The sequence below is a fragment of the Microcaecilia unicolor genome, chromosome 3 (genome assembly GCF_901765095.1).
Source record: "Microcaecilia unicolor chromosome 3, aMicUni1.1, whole genome shotgun sequence".
Lineage (NCBI taxonomy): Eukaryota > Metazoa > Chordata > Amphibia > Gymnophiona > Siphonopidae > Microcaecilia > Microcaecilia unicolor.
Genome location: NC_044033.1, coordinates 100,446,450 through 100,463,565, shown reverse-complemented (window position 1 = coordinate 100,463,565; position 17,116 = coordinate 100,446,450). Strand labels below are relative to the sequence as shown.

General features: G+C 42.0%; 1 protein-coding gene across 1 annotated transcript in view; it reads right to left on the bottom strand.

The window, feature by feature from the left end:
• The window catches only part of PNPT1 (polyribonucleotide nucleotidyltransferase 1), a 162,675-nt gene extending 161,362 nt beyond the window's left edge, over window positions 1-1,313 (bottom strand). Inside the window, exons 1-2 of the mRNA XM_030196210.1 lie at window positions 1,099-1,313; window positions 477-537 (exon numbers count right to left, since the gene is read on the bottom strand). Of these exons, the coding sequence (XP_030052070.1) occupies window positions 477-537; window positions 1,099-1,298 (261 nt within the window). The 5' untranslated portion in view covers window positions 1,299-1,313. The remainder of the gene's footprint in view (window positions 1-476; window positions 538-1,098) is intronic.
• Window positions 1,314-17,116: the final 15,803 nt, after the last annotated feature.

Genomic DNA, 17,116 nt, shown 5'->3' with positions numbered 1-17,116 from the left:
CGCCTCAAATACACTGTTAATTGCAATCCAAGAATGCTATATGAGTATTTATCGTAAATTATAAACATCAACTGTATAAAAAAATAATATAAGAAGCAAATAGTTGTTAAAATGGCTAGCTGTAAGTTATGACAACAAGGTACTTCTTATATGAAGTAGCAGTTAACTTTTAAACACTTGAGAAAAAATATGAAAAGATCAAGCTGATTTAAATGAGGTTATTATACAGAAAACCTGTGATGGATCTTAGATGTATAAGCGTACACTGTAGATCACGGAGACATTCCTTTTAGATTTGATCAAAGAATTGAGCGGACCTCTGGAGAATCAAAGGTTTTCATACAATTATTTAATGTCATCATCATGCGAGCTAGATATTGGAGTCCGTACTAGACACATTGTTATTCTTTGGCTAGGAACCTTTTTGTATCGTTTCCAGCATTTTCTTATAATAGATGACAAATCTATAGGCTTACCTGTACAACAGCACATCCATCAGCAAATCTTGCTAGTTTCCCAGATGATATTTCCAATTTTCTGTTGAACAAAAACAATAATTAGTACTGCTGCTGCATTTCACTAGGCATGATGATCTGTACAGCACATACCAGATGTACACAGGGCTACACAAACACAGAATAACAGTTCCTATTCCTTGAAGTTTACACTATATCCAAGACAAGCCACATAATGGAAAACAAGTAAGAGACAGGGCAAAAACGCCATGCAAAGCAACCAAATGCTTATGAATAATTGCCATTTTATGCAAAACATGTACACTTTGCTCATTTTTAATCTAAGCAATCCAATCAACAGTGAGTTCAACCTCCAAAGAAAATGCACACACACAGATTTGTATTCTATTGTCCCTCAGTCTTCAAAACTATAAAATATATGATTTTTTTTTCACAAACTTTCGGATAGTAAAAGAAGTTATAAACAAAATAATTTGCTAACACACGTCAGTTTTAAAAGTCTGCCTAGCAGTTTAAACGTCTTCATTGGTGAGCAGGCAATAAGGAAGCCTTTGACTTTCGAGGATGAAGAATGCATTGGCTGTATAGAGAAAAGGATTGTAATGAAAAGCCTCCTCTGTACCTATTGCCCACATCCAGGCATACCCTCTTGCCAGCCGTAGCACTACCGTTCCAAGCCGAATCTCCGTGCTGCAAACGACTCGACAATCCAGGTACAAACCGGCCCATGATAGCACGATGTACAATACCTAAAGGTAATAAAAGCGACCCTAAACGACCACCCTCCAGCACCCCTTTCCTGTACACCCTGTAGGCCGCCATGACATTTGGTCACTGTCTCTGTCTGCACAAAGCAGTTACATCACAGTTGATTGGTCACAGGCTAAAAGCCTTGAATACGCCCACTACTTACGTTCTACACAAAGAGGTTAGATCAAGGAGGTGGAAGAAAGCAGGAGACGGGGTGACATCAGAACGTTGAAGCCCATTTGGTTAGTCGCTGTTTCCCGTTCCTCGCGCGGCGCGCGCAGTGACGCAGTCTCTCACTCTGGTACACTTAACAAAGCAGGCAAACCTACAGGCTGCAGCTGCTGTATCATCGTCGTTGTTCTTTATTGTTGGTAGCATTTTTTATCTAATCTCACTTAAATTTTCAAAAATGCTGGCCTGTGCAGCATACGGATGTGCACAGAGGAAGTGTTGGTTTTATCGATTAGAGTACTAATTTGTTCAACATTTTAAATCATTTTGTCATTTCCCATTGTCTCCTTCTAATGTTTCTATGTTGATGTCCCATTGTTATACTCCCAATGATATTCGAATGTCTCGCACAACTCTGTTCAATGTAATCCATAACCTAGTCGTAACAAATGTATTTCTATTATTCATGTCTTATTGTAAGCCACACTGAGCCAGCAAATAGGTGGGAAAATGTGGGATACAAATGCAATAAATATTAATAATAAATAATTTGGAGGGGCTGGCTATAGGGACTCCCTGTATTCATGCAGAGATACTTTCACCTAGTAAAGGGCCAACAAAACAGACATCATGTTATGAGAATCAGGCACTTAACAATCAGACTTACAATTTTAAAAAACATTAATTAGGTTGAAACTGGGAGCATTTAACTTCTTTTTTTCCTGTGCCTACATCAAAAGAAAAAGATGGCATGTGGGAACTTGCTCCTTTTTGTTTTCTGGAATACAGTGGTATATTATAAAAATGCACCTGCCTTTTTTAAAATTATTATTACTACTATTTCACAGATATGTATTGAATAATGAGGTAGGGGCTTTCTTCATGCACAAGATCTGTCCAGAGACAATCTAAGGGGCCCTTTTACTAAGCTGTAGTAAGGGTTTAATGTGTGTTTTGGTGCACATATGTAGTCATTGTGGGTGTGGTGGAGTCCTAGACACGCTAAAATCAGAACCAGCGTGCGCCAATGCCGGCAGTACTAGATGTCGCATGAATGGGCAGAGATGGCAGAGAAGTGGCAGAAGGTAGGCATGCAATCAAATGTGTGTTTTTGCAGGTATCAATAACGCCAGGATAGAGGCTGGTGTTAACTGATTCCAAGGGCATGTGCACGCATCTGCGAAGTAGCGCACGAATGCGTGCATGCACGTCCATGTATACATCACTAGTCCCGCCTACAAATATCTTCTGTCACTGCAGTAAAAGGTCAGCATCATCCTAGCATGCTTAGACCTACAAAATGGCATATGTGTATGCCCCAGTGGGGGCTGATATTGGAGAAGAAGGCAAGTCTGATACAGAGCCTCAGCTGCATCCACAGAACAAGAGGGACAGCATGAAGTATAAGCTCAGGTGGTGCAGGTTGTTCCAGCACAGCAGAAACATGAGCAGCAGCCGGAGCAGGCTCACCGACATCCTCAGAGACTGGAAGTACGGCGACGGCACCCATGCATTTTCTGTACCCACACCAACTTGCTAGGGCAACTCGAGGACCAGGTGGTGAACCTGTACCAGCTGATCTCAGGGGCTCTATGAAGAACTCAGGGCTGATCTTGACCCCCCTCATAGACAGGTCCCAAGCTATACCTTGCCTTGTGAAACTTCTGAGCGCATTACACTTTTTCGCCTCTGTCTCTTTGCAGCCATCTACGACCGCAGTAGGTGGGATAGGGTTGTCTTTTGCCTCCAGATGCCTCCAGGTACTGTGTGCCATGATGAGCTGGGTTAGGGAAAACATCACCTTCCCTAATGACAGGCAACAGTGGGCAGTTGTGAAGGAACACTTCTGTAACATCCATAGGCTACCACAAGTAATGGGTGCAATTGATTGTACCCATGCGGCACTCATTCCACCCAGCGACAGAGCACACATCTATCAGAACCATAAGCACTTCCACTCCCTGAACGTCCAGGTGGTCTGTGATGCCCAAATGCTCATCATGAACGTGGTAGCCAGTTTTCCAGGCTCTGCCCATGACTCCTACTTCCTGCATCACTGTGGCCTCCCTTTGAGGAGGGCAGATATGGCCACGGCTGCTGGATGAGGACTGACTATAACCAGGTGTTTGTCTTACATGTACTCAGTTTGTGTTATGTACCTCTGATACTGGCCATGTAGGCTATTGGCTTTTTTAGAGGGAAGGGGGTGGGTATGTCTTATCACAACGTAAGTACAGAACTGCTAAGTTCACCAGCCCAGGAGGAAAATGTCAGTTGTGGGCCAGGATCTGAACCCACACATCAACATACATTATGAGGGTCATTTTTCAAAGCACTTAGGCTTACAAAATAGCTGATTTACCTATTGACCATTTTAAAGCTATGTGCTTTTCAATTTAATGACTATGACATCCACACTACTCATCTTAAAGACTGAAAAAAAACCTACTGTGGTTTGCGACGTTATCTTCCAAACAGGAAGAGCCTCAAAATCTTACTCCAAAGTTGCACAATATTTAATCCCATTAGTGTAGAGATTTCAAGTTACTCAGTGGCAGGCTGGAGATTGTAACATAGTCCTGTGTTGGATATCACATCCTAGAGCAGTGTGTGAGTTGTAGTGCTTGATAATGGCTTTCACATCATTGGTGCAAATCCCATCATGAATCAATATGGTCTGCTCTGAAATCCAGGACTGTACCCGAATTGACATGCTGGGATTGGCCAACCTGCTATCTCGGATAATACACAGAGTAGAACATATACATTGTCCTTATAATCACATGCAATCTGGTCTGTTTGTTATACACAGATATTCTGTGGCATTATGGGATCTGTTACACTGATCTCTGTGATCTAAATAGCCCTATACTAATCCTACAATGCTGTGGGATGCTAGGGTGAGCACCAGGTCTGAGCAAGCATTCCCCTGCTTGAAACTAGGTCATTTGTCGTGTTTGTGTGTACACCCCTGACTAATGTGTATCTCAGTGGTTCCTCAACCATCCATGCTCTCCCATGGCCATGCCCCCTAAATCCCGTGAAGGGGCATAATCGAATGGGGGCGCCCATCTATAAGGGCGGCCATCTCTAATGATGGCCCCGTAAAGCGACGTACCTGACCATATTATCGAAACAAGATGGGCGGTCATTTTCGTTTCGATAATACGGTCGGGGCTGGCCAAATCTCAACATTTGGGCCGCCCTTAGAGATGGCTGACATTGGTTTTCACCGATAATGGAAACTAATGGCAGCCATCTCAAAAACGGCCAAATCCAAGCCATTTGGTAATGGAAGGAGCCAGCATTCGTAGTGCACTGGTCCCCCTGACATGCCAGGACACCAAACGAGCACCCTAGGGGGCACTGCAGTGGACTTCATAAATTGCTCCCAGGTACATAGCTCCCTTACCTTGGGTGCTGAGCTCCCCAGACCACCCCCCTAAACCCACTACCCCCAACTGTACACCACTACCATAGCACTTACGGGTGAAGGGGGCACCTAGATGTGGGTACAGTGGGTTTCTGGTGGGTTTTGGAGGGCTCACATTTACCACCACAAGTGTAACAGGTGGGGGGGGGGATGGGCCTGGGTCCGCCTGCCTAAAGTGCACTGCACCCATTAAAACTGCTTCAGGGAGCTGCATACTGCTGTGATGAACCTGAGTATGACATTTGAGACTGGCATAGAGGCTGGCAATATTTTAAAAGATTTTTTTTGAGGGTGGGAGGGGGTTAGTGACCACAGGGGGAGTAAGAGGAAGTGGTTCCTAAATCTCTCTGGTGGTTATCTGGTCAGTTCGGGCACCTTTTTGTGGCTTGGTCGTAAGAAAAACAGGACCAGGTAAAGTCGTCCAAGTGCTCATCAGGGATGCCCTTTTGTTTTCCATTATGGGTTGAGGACGTCCATGTGTTAAGTATGCGCAAGTTCCGCCTTCGCTACGCCTCCAACACGCCCCCGAGAACTTTGGTCATCCCTGCGACGGAAAGCAGTTGGGGACGGCAACCCTGTGAGAAGGACGCCCATCTTCCAATTTGTGTCGAAAGATGGGCATCCTTCCCTATTGAAAATGAGCCTGATAGGGACATATAAAGCCTCGAGAGAGGTTATCCTGGATGTATGCAGACATCGCCTCCATCTCAGGTCGGGACAATGGGTAGACCTGCCCTCTGGGTGGCATTTTACTGGGTACCAGGTCAATGGCACAATCATATAGGTGATGGAGAGGGAGAGTATCAGCTCGCTGTTTTGAAAAGACATCTGTGGACGCCTTGCAGACTGGCAAGAGATGCAGATCGACCTGCACTATCTGGAGTGGCAGGCTTCTAGGAGGTACTACGATGTCCAAACAGCACTCCCTGCATGAAGGACTCCAAGCCGTTAGCTGACCCTTCTTTCCAGTCAATTTGTGGATTGTGTTGTTACAGCCATAGGACACCTAAAATGAGGGAGGTCACTGTGGTCTGCAGAATGTACAGGGTGATTGTTTCCTGGTGGAATACCCCAATTTGAATATCAAGTGGTGGTGTCTTGGCTTTGGAGACTCCTTGAATACGTCCATAAACTGAAGATACTGGATTTGGATGAGAGCATTCTTGTGTGGGAATGTGATACCATCGCACCAGTGCTTCATCAATAAAATTACATCCTGCTCCTGATTCAGTGAAGGCCTCAATGCAGATTTCTGGGTTGATGGCTAGTATGGCTGGCACCAGCATCTGTGAATGAGGTGAGTTCTATTGAGCCCAGGTTCTGCCTCCCCAGCCAGGATTAAGGCTGCTGGTTTCCCAGTTTCTTTGGGCATCATTGGGCATAGTGGACCTAATCCCTGCAGTACAGGCATAGCCTCTGGGTTACATAAGTATTGCCATACTGGGACAGACTGAAGGTCCATCAAGCCAAGCATCCTGTTTCCAACAGTGGCCAATCTAGGTCACAAGTACCTGGCAAGATCCTAAAAAGTACTATACATTTTATGCTGCTTATCCTAGAAATAAGCAGTGAATTTTCCCCAAGTCCATTTTAATAATGGTGCGCTGGAGCTGGCTCACACTGGCTCATGAGCCGGTTGCTGTGCCAGATCAGCTGGTGCAGGAGCATGGGCGTTCGCTGCTGGACCAAGTGCCTTACTCTCCCTCAACTGCCCGACACATTCCAGTATCTGCTTTGTTGCTTCTTGTCCCCCCACCTCAAATCTGTTCCCTCCCCTCAAACCTGTCCTAGTCCTGCGGCTCCTTCCCAGTACAGCCGCGATGAGCAGGAACTAAAACCAGCTGGTACACAGTCCTGTGCTTCAGCGGAACTCTGCCAAACTGCTCCCTCTGACGCACTTCCTGCTGCCAAGGGGGCGGTTCCAGCGAACCCGGCTCAAAGTGCTACTGCACGAGGCTCTGCGCCCACCATTTTTAGTTCTTACAGTGGCTGCACTGGGAACAAGAAGGGACCATGCAGAATGGGGAAGAAGAAGTAGAAGAAGAGAGAGAGATTGATACTGGAATTCATCGGCAGGGGAGGGACAGTAAGGCACATCATTACAGCTGTGGGATGAGAACAAGCTTGAGAGAACATGTGACGTCCGGAGGGCATGCTGGACATAGTGGAAAGGGAGATAGGAGGATGTAGTGAAAATGGAGGCAGGTGACAGGGAAGATCAGGGAGAGATAATTGGACATGAGGGAAGGGAAGACAGGAGAGATGCCTAATATGGATGGAGAACGGAAGAGAGGAGAGATATTTGACAAGGGTTGAGGAGAGATGGAGAACTAGATAGAAACAGTAAAAAGAGGGAGCTTGAAGACTGGAGGATGAGAAGGAGATATGAAATTTGAGAGGCAGAAAATAAATTGGAGAAAACTGAGTGTTTAAAATCAATGAAACGAAGAAGATAGGAATACAGAAAAGAAATGGCAAATGGACAGGAGGCCTGGACAGCATACTAAGAGAATAGAAGAAGAAGAAGCAGAAACTAGTACTAATATGATTTTAAAAAACCCACCAGACCAAAAAAAAAGGTAGAAAAATAATTTTATTTTCCATTTATTGATTGGAATGCGTCAGTTTAGTAATTGACATCTGCTAGTTTATATTTTGCAAATTACAAGAGCAAATGCATCTCTTTCTATTTCTCTGGTGTTGTGCTGCATGCAGAATCTGGCTTTTTGAATTTTCATGTTAATTTTGTCTACATATTTTTATTTTTTGCTTGTGGTCACATTCTGTATTTGGAGAGGGTCTATTTGTGTTCTGCATGTGTGACTGGGGTCAGTTATTCTGATATAGTATTCCAGCTTGTTCAGTTTTCTCAATAGGGCTCACTGTGATATTTATGATTTGTACCAGTAGAATGTATTATATAGTTATGTACATATCTACAGGTGGTCTATTTTTTTTTTTTTTTGAGACAGAGCCTGTTGTTAAACATTTACCAGCACAACACTGGCTGGGGTTATATACCAGCCACCATTTCCCTCCAAGAGGGGTCTCTCACCATTACTTCACTGGCCAAGAGAACACTCCTTGTTCCAGAAGCTGTGGGAATATTTAGAAATCAATGTCCAGCAATTAGTAGAGCCACCAGAGGGCTCTGGTGTTCTTAATGAAGCAGAATTCAAGTATTCTCTACACTATAATACATAAATAATAAGTATCTGTCAAGTCCATATTGTGCATGTGTGTATGTGTGCATCAAAATAGTAGTCTATTCAGATTATTATTAGAGATTTGTGATAACATTTGAAATGTCTTTGAGTCCTTATAGCATAAAATATTATGATCATTCACAGCTATGTTGAAGGCACACTGTACTGAAATATCAAATATAGTTTTGATAATCTTATATAAAATGATATTTGATAGATTCATTTGAGTTACATGAATGTTAGTGCTCATTAAATACTCATAATTTAGGATTTCTATTTCAGCACACAGGAACAAAGATAATTTCTTCTTCTTCTCTTAAGGTTTCATGTTACTATTTAATCATGGCTTTGGTTTTAAGTATGAAATAGCCTGCCTGGCAATGTATTTTCTGCAAGTTTCAACTTTTATACCTTTGAAGTAGAATACTACCTTTGCCAGTTTATTTTTCTGAAAATCCAAAGTACTGTATGCTGTAGGATTATTATAAATTTGTTGGACGAGAGGGATCACACACACACACACACACACACACACACCTCTCCTTATGTATCCTTCTCCCTCCCCCCAGTTAAGAAGTACAGCTTTGTTGTGGTTAATTGGACAGGGTAAAATATGAAATAAAGCAAGACCAAACAAACTGTTGACTGTTTTACTTCCATACAGCCAAAGAATATTATGCTATAAAATTACTAACAAAAACATTATTGTTCCCTCCCTGTAGTGTGGGTAAGTGATGAAATAAGGTTTTCTTTATTGTGTTATGTTAAATGTTGTTTTCAATGATGGCATATTTTTCAGCAAATGTTTAAAGCAGTGATGTTGCCTGTGTTAGTCCACTTGAATGTATAGAAAGAAAGGCTAAGAAAGAAAAAACACACAAAAAAGTATAAGGTGATATCTTTTTAAAGGACTTAATTGACTAGCTTTTGGGATCTACTACTCCCTTCTAGAAGTCAGAACAGAATAAGCAAAACATGACATCTATGAGTAAACATTATAAAAACAATTGGGTCAATATTCATCTACCATGGCCAATGTTCTTGTTCGGTTGTTTGTGGTCAAAAAATATCCAGATATTCAGCATTACATTTGGTTAGTGGCTGGCCAGCACTGTGTATTGAGATAAGGCAGTCAGAGATGGAATTTATCCGGATAGTGGCAATTTTCAGTCTGCTATCCAGATAGGGTCTGCACATTCCCCTCAATTATCCACTTACCCCTGGATTCTATATACCGTGCTGAAATTTCCATTGTAGTTATGTGCATAGATACAGAGAATACATGTGAGTTAATAGATTAATAAACACTACATAAGTACATAAGTATTGCCATACTGGGACAGATCAAAGGTCCATCAAGCCCAGCATCTTGTTTCCAACAGTGGCCAATCCAGGTCACAAATACCTGGTAAGATCCAAAAAAGTTCAAATATTTTATGCTGCTTATCCCAGAAATAGTGGATTTTCCCCAAGTCCAATTTAATAATGGTCTATGGACTTTTCCTTTAGGAAGCCGTCCAAACCTTTTTAAAACTCTCCTAAACTAACCGCCTTTACCACATTCTCTGGCAATGAATTCCAGAGTTTAATTACACGTTGAGTGAAGAAAGATTTTCTCCGATTCATTTAAAATGTACTACTTTGTAGCTTCATTGCATGCCCCCCTAGTCCTAGAATTTTGGAAAGTGTAACAGATGCTTCACGTCTACCCGTTCCACTCCACTCATTATTTTATAGACCTCTATCATATCTCCCCGCAGCCGTCTTTTCTCCAAGCTGAAGAGCCCTAGCTGCTTTAGCCTTTCCTCATAGGGAAGTCATCCCATCCCTGTTATCATTTTCGTCACCCTTCTCTACACTGTTTTCCACCACATCTTTTTTTGAGATGCGGTGACCAGAATTGAACACAATATTCGCGGTGCGATCGCACCATGGAGCAATACAAAGGCATTATAATGACCTCATTTTTGTTTTCCATTACTTTCCTAATTATACCTAACATTCTATTTGCTTTCTTAGCCTCAGCAGCACACTGAGCAGAAGGTTTCACTGTATCATCAACGACGATACCTAAATCCCTTCTTGGTCGTGACTCCTAATGTGGAACCTTGCATGACTAATACTAATGAGTGTTAATTGGAATCTATGAGCATAAATCTGTATGCGCGGTATTATTAGAATACGACCAGGTTCTAATGCGCATATTTGAAAAGAGGCATTACACGTATTCGAAAATAGGCATAGTGTGGGCGTTCCCTTGATTTCTGTGCATAGTTATAGAATTTGTTGCTCTCCGCGTTAATATATGCACTTAAATTTAAACCTAGTTTTTTATAGCGTAAATATATGCGTAGGTTCTTTACAGTGCCTATCCAGCATGTACATATGATTTACTTGTAACATTTTACATTTACATCTTATTTCTTTCACCAGTTTCCACTTCTGTAACACTAACCTGCTAAGCACATATACCTTTTAAAGTCTCCCAACTCTAACACGTACACATTTCTGTTAGTTCATGGCAAATGCACAGCGGACAGCTGCCAGGTAACTAATAAGCTCATGAGCTGCTCTGTACTGTGGTGTGATTGTGATAACTAAAACACTGCTGTCTGATGTCATTGAGGAGGATTGAAGTCCAACTATAGGACCTTAGCAGAACCAAGTTAACTACCATCAATCATTGAGCAAGAGCTTTTGTTTGACCAAACAGACCCAGCCAAAGTGAGACAGAGTGTTAGCTGGATACCTCTCCACCTGCCAAAATATCTTCATATAGCAAACACAGTGTAAAGGTTACAAATTAGATGAGGGAGTGCACAGGTTAGGACAGGGGGCATGTCCTGCTTTAAGAAAGAACAGTCATGCTCCTGGGTCGGTACTGTGTGTACTGTTGTATCGTGTGTACTGTAACGGTTTTGCTGGAAGGCCATGGCCACCACAGATACCAAGTTACACAGTTCCAAACTGGAGATTTTGGGCCAGTCCTGATTTTAACATACATTGCAAGCTGTGTGGGATCAACAGTGCCTGACTGCCGATTGAAATGAGTGCGGCAAGTTCCATAATGCACCAGGATGGGATGGTTACAAATCCACGACTGGCCCGAAATATGCAGCCTGGAAATGTCGAAGTTGGAATCTCTATGAAAGGAGATAGCAATAGGAAGGGGGTCAGACTCTGTTAAAGGCCCCTCATATATGTGTCATAGGCTGCATCCTATAGCTTTGAGTAATCTGCCCCTATTGTAGATACTTCCACCAGCCAGTCAAAAAAATGTTTCCCAATGCAAAACATGCATGACAGGAACAGAGAGGCAGAACACAAGGTCATATCCCACTACTTTGCAAAATAACCTAGTGACTGATGCCACCATGCCACTTTCTACGATAGTATAATGGTTAGGGCACTTGCTTACATAAGTACATAAGTGCTGCCATACTGGGACAGACTGAGGGTCCATCAAGTCCAGTATCCTGTTTCAACAATAGCCAATCCGGGTCACAAGTACCTGGCAAGATCCCAAAACAGTACAATATATTTTATGCTGCTATCCTAGAAATAAACAGTTGATTTTCCCAAGTCCATTTTAATAATGGCTTATGGACTTTTCTTTAGGAAGCTATCCAACCGTTTTAAAACCCCGCTAATCTTCATTCTAGATGTTTTAGAGAAATGTTTCCTAAGTCCGGTCCTGGAGTACCCCTTGCCAGTCAGGTTTTCAGGATATCCACAATGAATATGCCTGAAAGAGATTTGCATATAATGGAGGCAGTGTATGCAAATCTCTTTCATGCATATTCATTGTGGATATCCTGAAAACCTGACTGGCAATGGGTACTCCAGGTCTGGACTTGGGAAGCACATCTCTCAAACATCTACAAATGGAGATTCTCAACAGAGCCTGTTCCCCTTCCTGTTGTTTTTGTTAAGTGTTTTTTTGCAGGCTGAGTAGCAGTTGCGAGGAGTACTTGACTTGATGTACGCTACCCTGTGTCTCCATACTAGGTGGCACAGAGGTTTCTAGTTTTGGAAACCAAAGTATAATTGTGGGGGAGAATGTATGTAGGTATGGGCAGATACCCAACCAGGAGCACTATGAGTTTAAACAAATAATAGAGGGTACACAGGGTAGTAGCTTGTTTGCATTATATTTCTGGTTTGATGCATTTGATCTTTATGATCTCTGTTTCCTATCAGTTGCTGGGCTGCACAGACTCTGTAGTCATGCTTTGAATGCATGATTGTCTTGCTGTGATTGTGGGAGGCCAAGAAACACTTCATATAACCTGTGCCTCATTCCATAAAGGAGTCTTGCATTTGACAGCAGTTTAAACCTTGGATCAGGGGCGGCATGACCATTAGGCCACCTGAAGCGGGGGCCTCATGCGGCATTCTTCCGGAGTTGCATTTCCCCCTTCATTACGCCAACGAGTTTGTGGAGGGAAGGAGGTTTACCTTCTTTCTCCATATTCCAAAAGCCAGCGGCGGCAGCGATTCCCATACACTACTACTACTACTATTAAACATTTCTATAGCGCTACTAGACTTACGCAGCGCTGTACAAATTAACATGAAAAGACAGTCCCTGCTCAACAGAGCTTACAATCTAAACTGGACAGATGAACAGACAGCTAGGGGTGGGGAAATTGCAGTGGTAGGGGTGATAAGTGAGGGTGTTGAGTAAGAGAGTCATAGTTAGGAGTCGAAAGCAGTAGCAAAGAGGTGGGCTTTAAGCCTAGACTTGAAGACAGCCAGAGACTGAGCCTGATGTGCTTCTGGCACCCACCTCTTCTCTTTACTGCAGCCTGCCTCTCTGATGTTTCCTCAGAAGCAGCCCACGACCACATGAGAGAAGAGGTCAGTGCTGGCGGCAGGGCATCATATAGAAATCGCTGCCACTGCTGGCTTTTGGACCATGTAGAAAGAAGGTAAACCCAGGGAAGGGGTGCAGGAAGAAAGGGTGGCGATGGCAGAACTTCGCCCAGGAAGTGGAGGGCGGCATCTTGCCTTGGGCTACCCATAGCCTAGGATGAGGAAAGAGGCCCAAATACAATACCTGCATGGGCAAAAAAAAAGGGGAAACCAAAAGAGTAAACATGCAAAACACACCAAATGGTGAGAGACATGGAAAGGATCATTGTGTGCGGGTACGTTATTTTTCCGCACGCAATATAGAATTTGGACCTTAGGAGGTAATTCTGTAAGTGGTTCTCCCTTTTAGGCACCCTAATGCCACCCAGTGAAATCCTATTTTATAACAGTATGTACACTCCCAGATTCTGTTATAGAATACCATGCAATTCTAAAAGTTACACTTAAATTAAGGTGCCACCAATGCAAGATGGAAAAAAACTGTGACTGTTTTGAGTGAAAATATCAATATCAATAATATTCTTACAAACCACAGTGTCCACCAAAATGGGTTCAATGTGGCATACAATCAATACGTAATGCTAAAATACTTTTATGTTTCAGGGGTGGCGAGCTCTTGGTACATAGTGGAAGTCTACGATAGACTGAATCTAGTAGCAGATTTGAACTGGCCCACAATAGGATCAATGCCCAAAACAGGATAGAGGCCCCAGTAGGCCGAGCAAGCAAAGCCTCAGTGACTTGAATAGAAGCTGGCGGCTTCTCAGGAACCCATACACACAGTAAGCGTAAGACTACTGGAACCCACTCATGCAATGGTGCATGTGGTACTGGAACCCACACACACAATGAAGCACAAGACTGCTGGAACCCATACACAAAAAGAAGGCTGAGGCTGCTGGAATCCATACGCACAAAGAAGCACAAGATTACTGGAACTCACACATACGAAGAAACGTGAGGCTGCTGGAACCCACACACAAAGATGCTGGAAGCATTACAGGAACCCCACTCATACACGGACGCTGGAAGCTGAACTGAAACCCACTTACACGGACGCTGGAATCATTACTGGAACCCACTCATACACGGACCATGACAAATACAAAAGTCAGATCAAATCAGATACAGAAAGTCTCATAATACCAAGTAACACAAACTAAAAATCAAATAATTATATTTTTCAAACAGGCAAGTTTTAACTTTTGTTGAAACTAAGGTAGTTTTGTTCTAATCTTAAGGAGGAAGGGAAAGCATTCCAGAGAGACACACCTCTATGAAAGAATAAAGTCTTGGCCACACTAAGAAAACATATGTTCCTAAAAGAAGTGGGGTGAAGAACAGTTTATTCCATAACTGGGATGAAAATCTAATGGCATAAGAACCATGTTTACCAATAATTCTGAAGTAGTACCACAAAGGATTTTGTAAAACAAGCAGGCCACTTAAAAGTGATACGTGCATTATCTGGAAGCCAGTGAAGTTTAGTCAAATAAGAAGAGACACTATCGAATTTACTCAATTTAACGATCAATCTAACTGCAGTGTTTTGATTAAGTTGTATCTTTCTCAAATCAGATAAGAGCGTTGCAGTAGTCCAAGTGCGGAAGAATCAGCATCTGGACCATGAAAGCAAATCTTCTTTGATCAAAAATAGATCTTATTAGCCTAATTTGCTTTAATTTAAATATAGTCTTGAACCTTAATTGATTTATTTGAGAGTTATAACTTAATGAAGAATCAAGAATTGCACCCAAAACCTTAGATTCAGACTCGAAAGTTAGAATCCTGTCTTTAGACAGAGTAGGTGAGGAGGGTATAGTTACTCCTGGATTTCTAAACCAGAGAATCTTTAATTTTTTTAGGATTTAACTTTAACTTACTGTTCAGACCCCAATCCTGGATCTTGTTCATCCCCAATGAAACAATATTCACATGATCAACATGATTAACAGGAACCAGGACCAGCAGCAAAATATCATCTGCATAGGAAAGGAGCATCTTCCCTAGCCTCAACTCGGTTTTATACAGTGATGACACAAAGAAATTAAATAGTGCAGGAAACAGTGGGGACCCCGAGGGACCCTCATAACCCAGAAACCAGTATTTTGAAAATGAACTGCTTTGCCTAACAGCATATCTACGGTTATAGAGAAATTCTTGAAACCACTTGAGAACTTTACCTGTAATGCCAATCCCTTTCAGCCATTCTCATAGCAAAGTATGATTAACTGCATCAAAAGCTACCAAAATATCAAACTGAAGCAAAAGCACTTGTCTGCCGAAACAAAGTTGTTCCTTTACATAAGAAGTCAGAAGAAGCAGAAGAACATTGGTGCTCTGGGCCACTCTAAACCCAAGTTGTGTAAAATGTAGACAGAAAAATATATCTAGGTAGGCAGAAAATAGACTACCTACCCAAGATTCTAACATTTTAGTGAACAAAGGAATGCTGGCAATAGGACAATAGTTGGAAGGAGAAAATGGATCAAGTCCATGTCGAGAGGTAAAGAAACAGAGCATAACAGTTCGTTGAACCGATGAGTAAACCATTGCAAAACAGATGAGGGTATTGAGGAGAATAGTGAAACAGCACAGCTATCAAGAGAGCACTGTGAGTGAGAACATTTCAGCAATAAAGAATGGACCTCAGTCGATTGAAAAGAGACCCAAACTCGGTCTTCAAAATGTGGGTTTGTCCAAAACGTAGTAGAATGACAAAAAACAGGTGGAAACTTATCTAGATCCCTACAAATCTGGGTAACTTTATCAGAAAAAAAATCAATCTTGCGCTGATGGTAGGGAACACTGAGAGTTAAAATAAGAATTTGGAGATACAGTTAAACTATTAATAAGTACAAAAAGATTTTTTTGCTATTAATAGGTCCCAGGCCTACCAATTTACCATAATAATTCTTCCTACCAGTTAAAATTGTACTCTTATTCTTTTCAAGAAGATTTATCTTCCAAAGATTTTGTTTTGTGCCATCATTTCTCCAGGTGATGGCAGTTTTGTTTTAGGGCTTTAAGGTCTTCGGAAAACCAAGGTGATTTCCTGTAAACCATAACCTCCGTTTTTGTCTTAGGTGCTATCCTAACACAGATAATGATAAAGCATCCCAGCATGATTTGAATGAAGTAGTAATAGAATCCAAATGTGGAAGGAATGTACTTACTTCAGACCAAACAAGATTATCATCAACTTTACCCCTAGTAGTAATCAATTTAGTTGACCTATTTACAATAGAAGAGTAGCCTAGTGGTTAGAGCACAGCTCTTGACATTCAGAGGTGCCTGGTTCAAATCCCACTGCTCTTCCTTATGATCGCTGGCAAGTCACTGAACCCTCCATTGCGTCAGGTACAAAATTAGATTGTGAGCCCTCTCGGTACAGAGACATACCCAGTGTACCTGAATGTAACTCACCTTGAGCTACTACTGAAAAGGTGTGAGCAAAAAACAAATATTGAAGCATAAAATAGTCTGACCATGACACTGCTGACCAAGTAGGAGATCTGATCAGATTGGAAGAATAAATAGCTAAAAAAAATCTAATGAGTGGCCTTTCTCATGAGTAGGGCCACTATCAGTTAAAAGTCTGTCAAAGAAATTAAAAAGTCTTTAAAATTGGTAACATTAAATTCAGCACCCTGTTCTAAATGTAAATTCAAATCTCCTAATACTATTAATCTTGAGAACTGACTGATAGTTTGAGTTATTGTATCAAACAAAATAGGTTCTGCTTTAGCCCAAGAACCTGGGGGTCGGTATATTAAAAGGAGACCTATAGCCATAGGAGCCGGTGCTGTGTGTGCTTGAGAACCTCCAATATTGAGAAAATTCCTTGTATATGTCCAAGGAAGGGTTTTTTCCACTGGGCTTAGCACCCCCAATAATTTTGAAAAGTTGGCTCCTATATAGCTCTTGGACTAGTAGTAGAAACATCAGCAGAGTCATCATTAAACTTACAAAGCATAAATTCCACTTCAGGAGAAATACCCGAGTGTACAACAAATAATTAAAGCTTTTGTAAAATATGGCTAAGCCACCTTCATTTTCATCCTGTCTAGGTAGATGCAAAATTCTATACCTAGGTGGACGAAGATGAGAAATCACAGGACTACCTAGTTCAGTTAGCCAGGTTTCTGCAACAAACAGAAAACCCAAGTTGAGGGAGATCATAAGATCATGCAATAAAAGTGCCT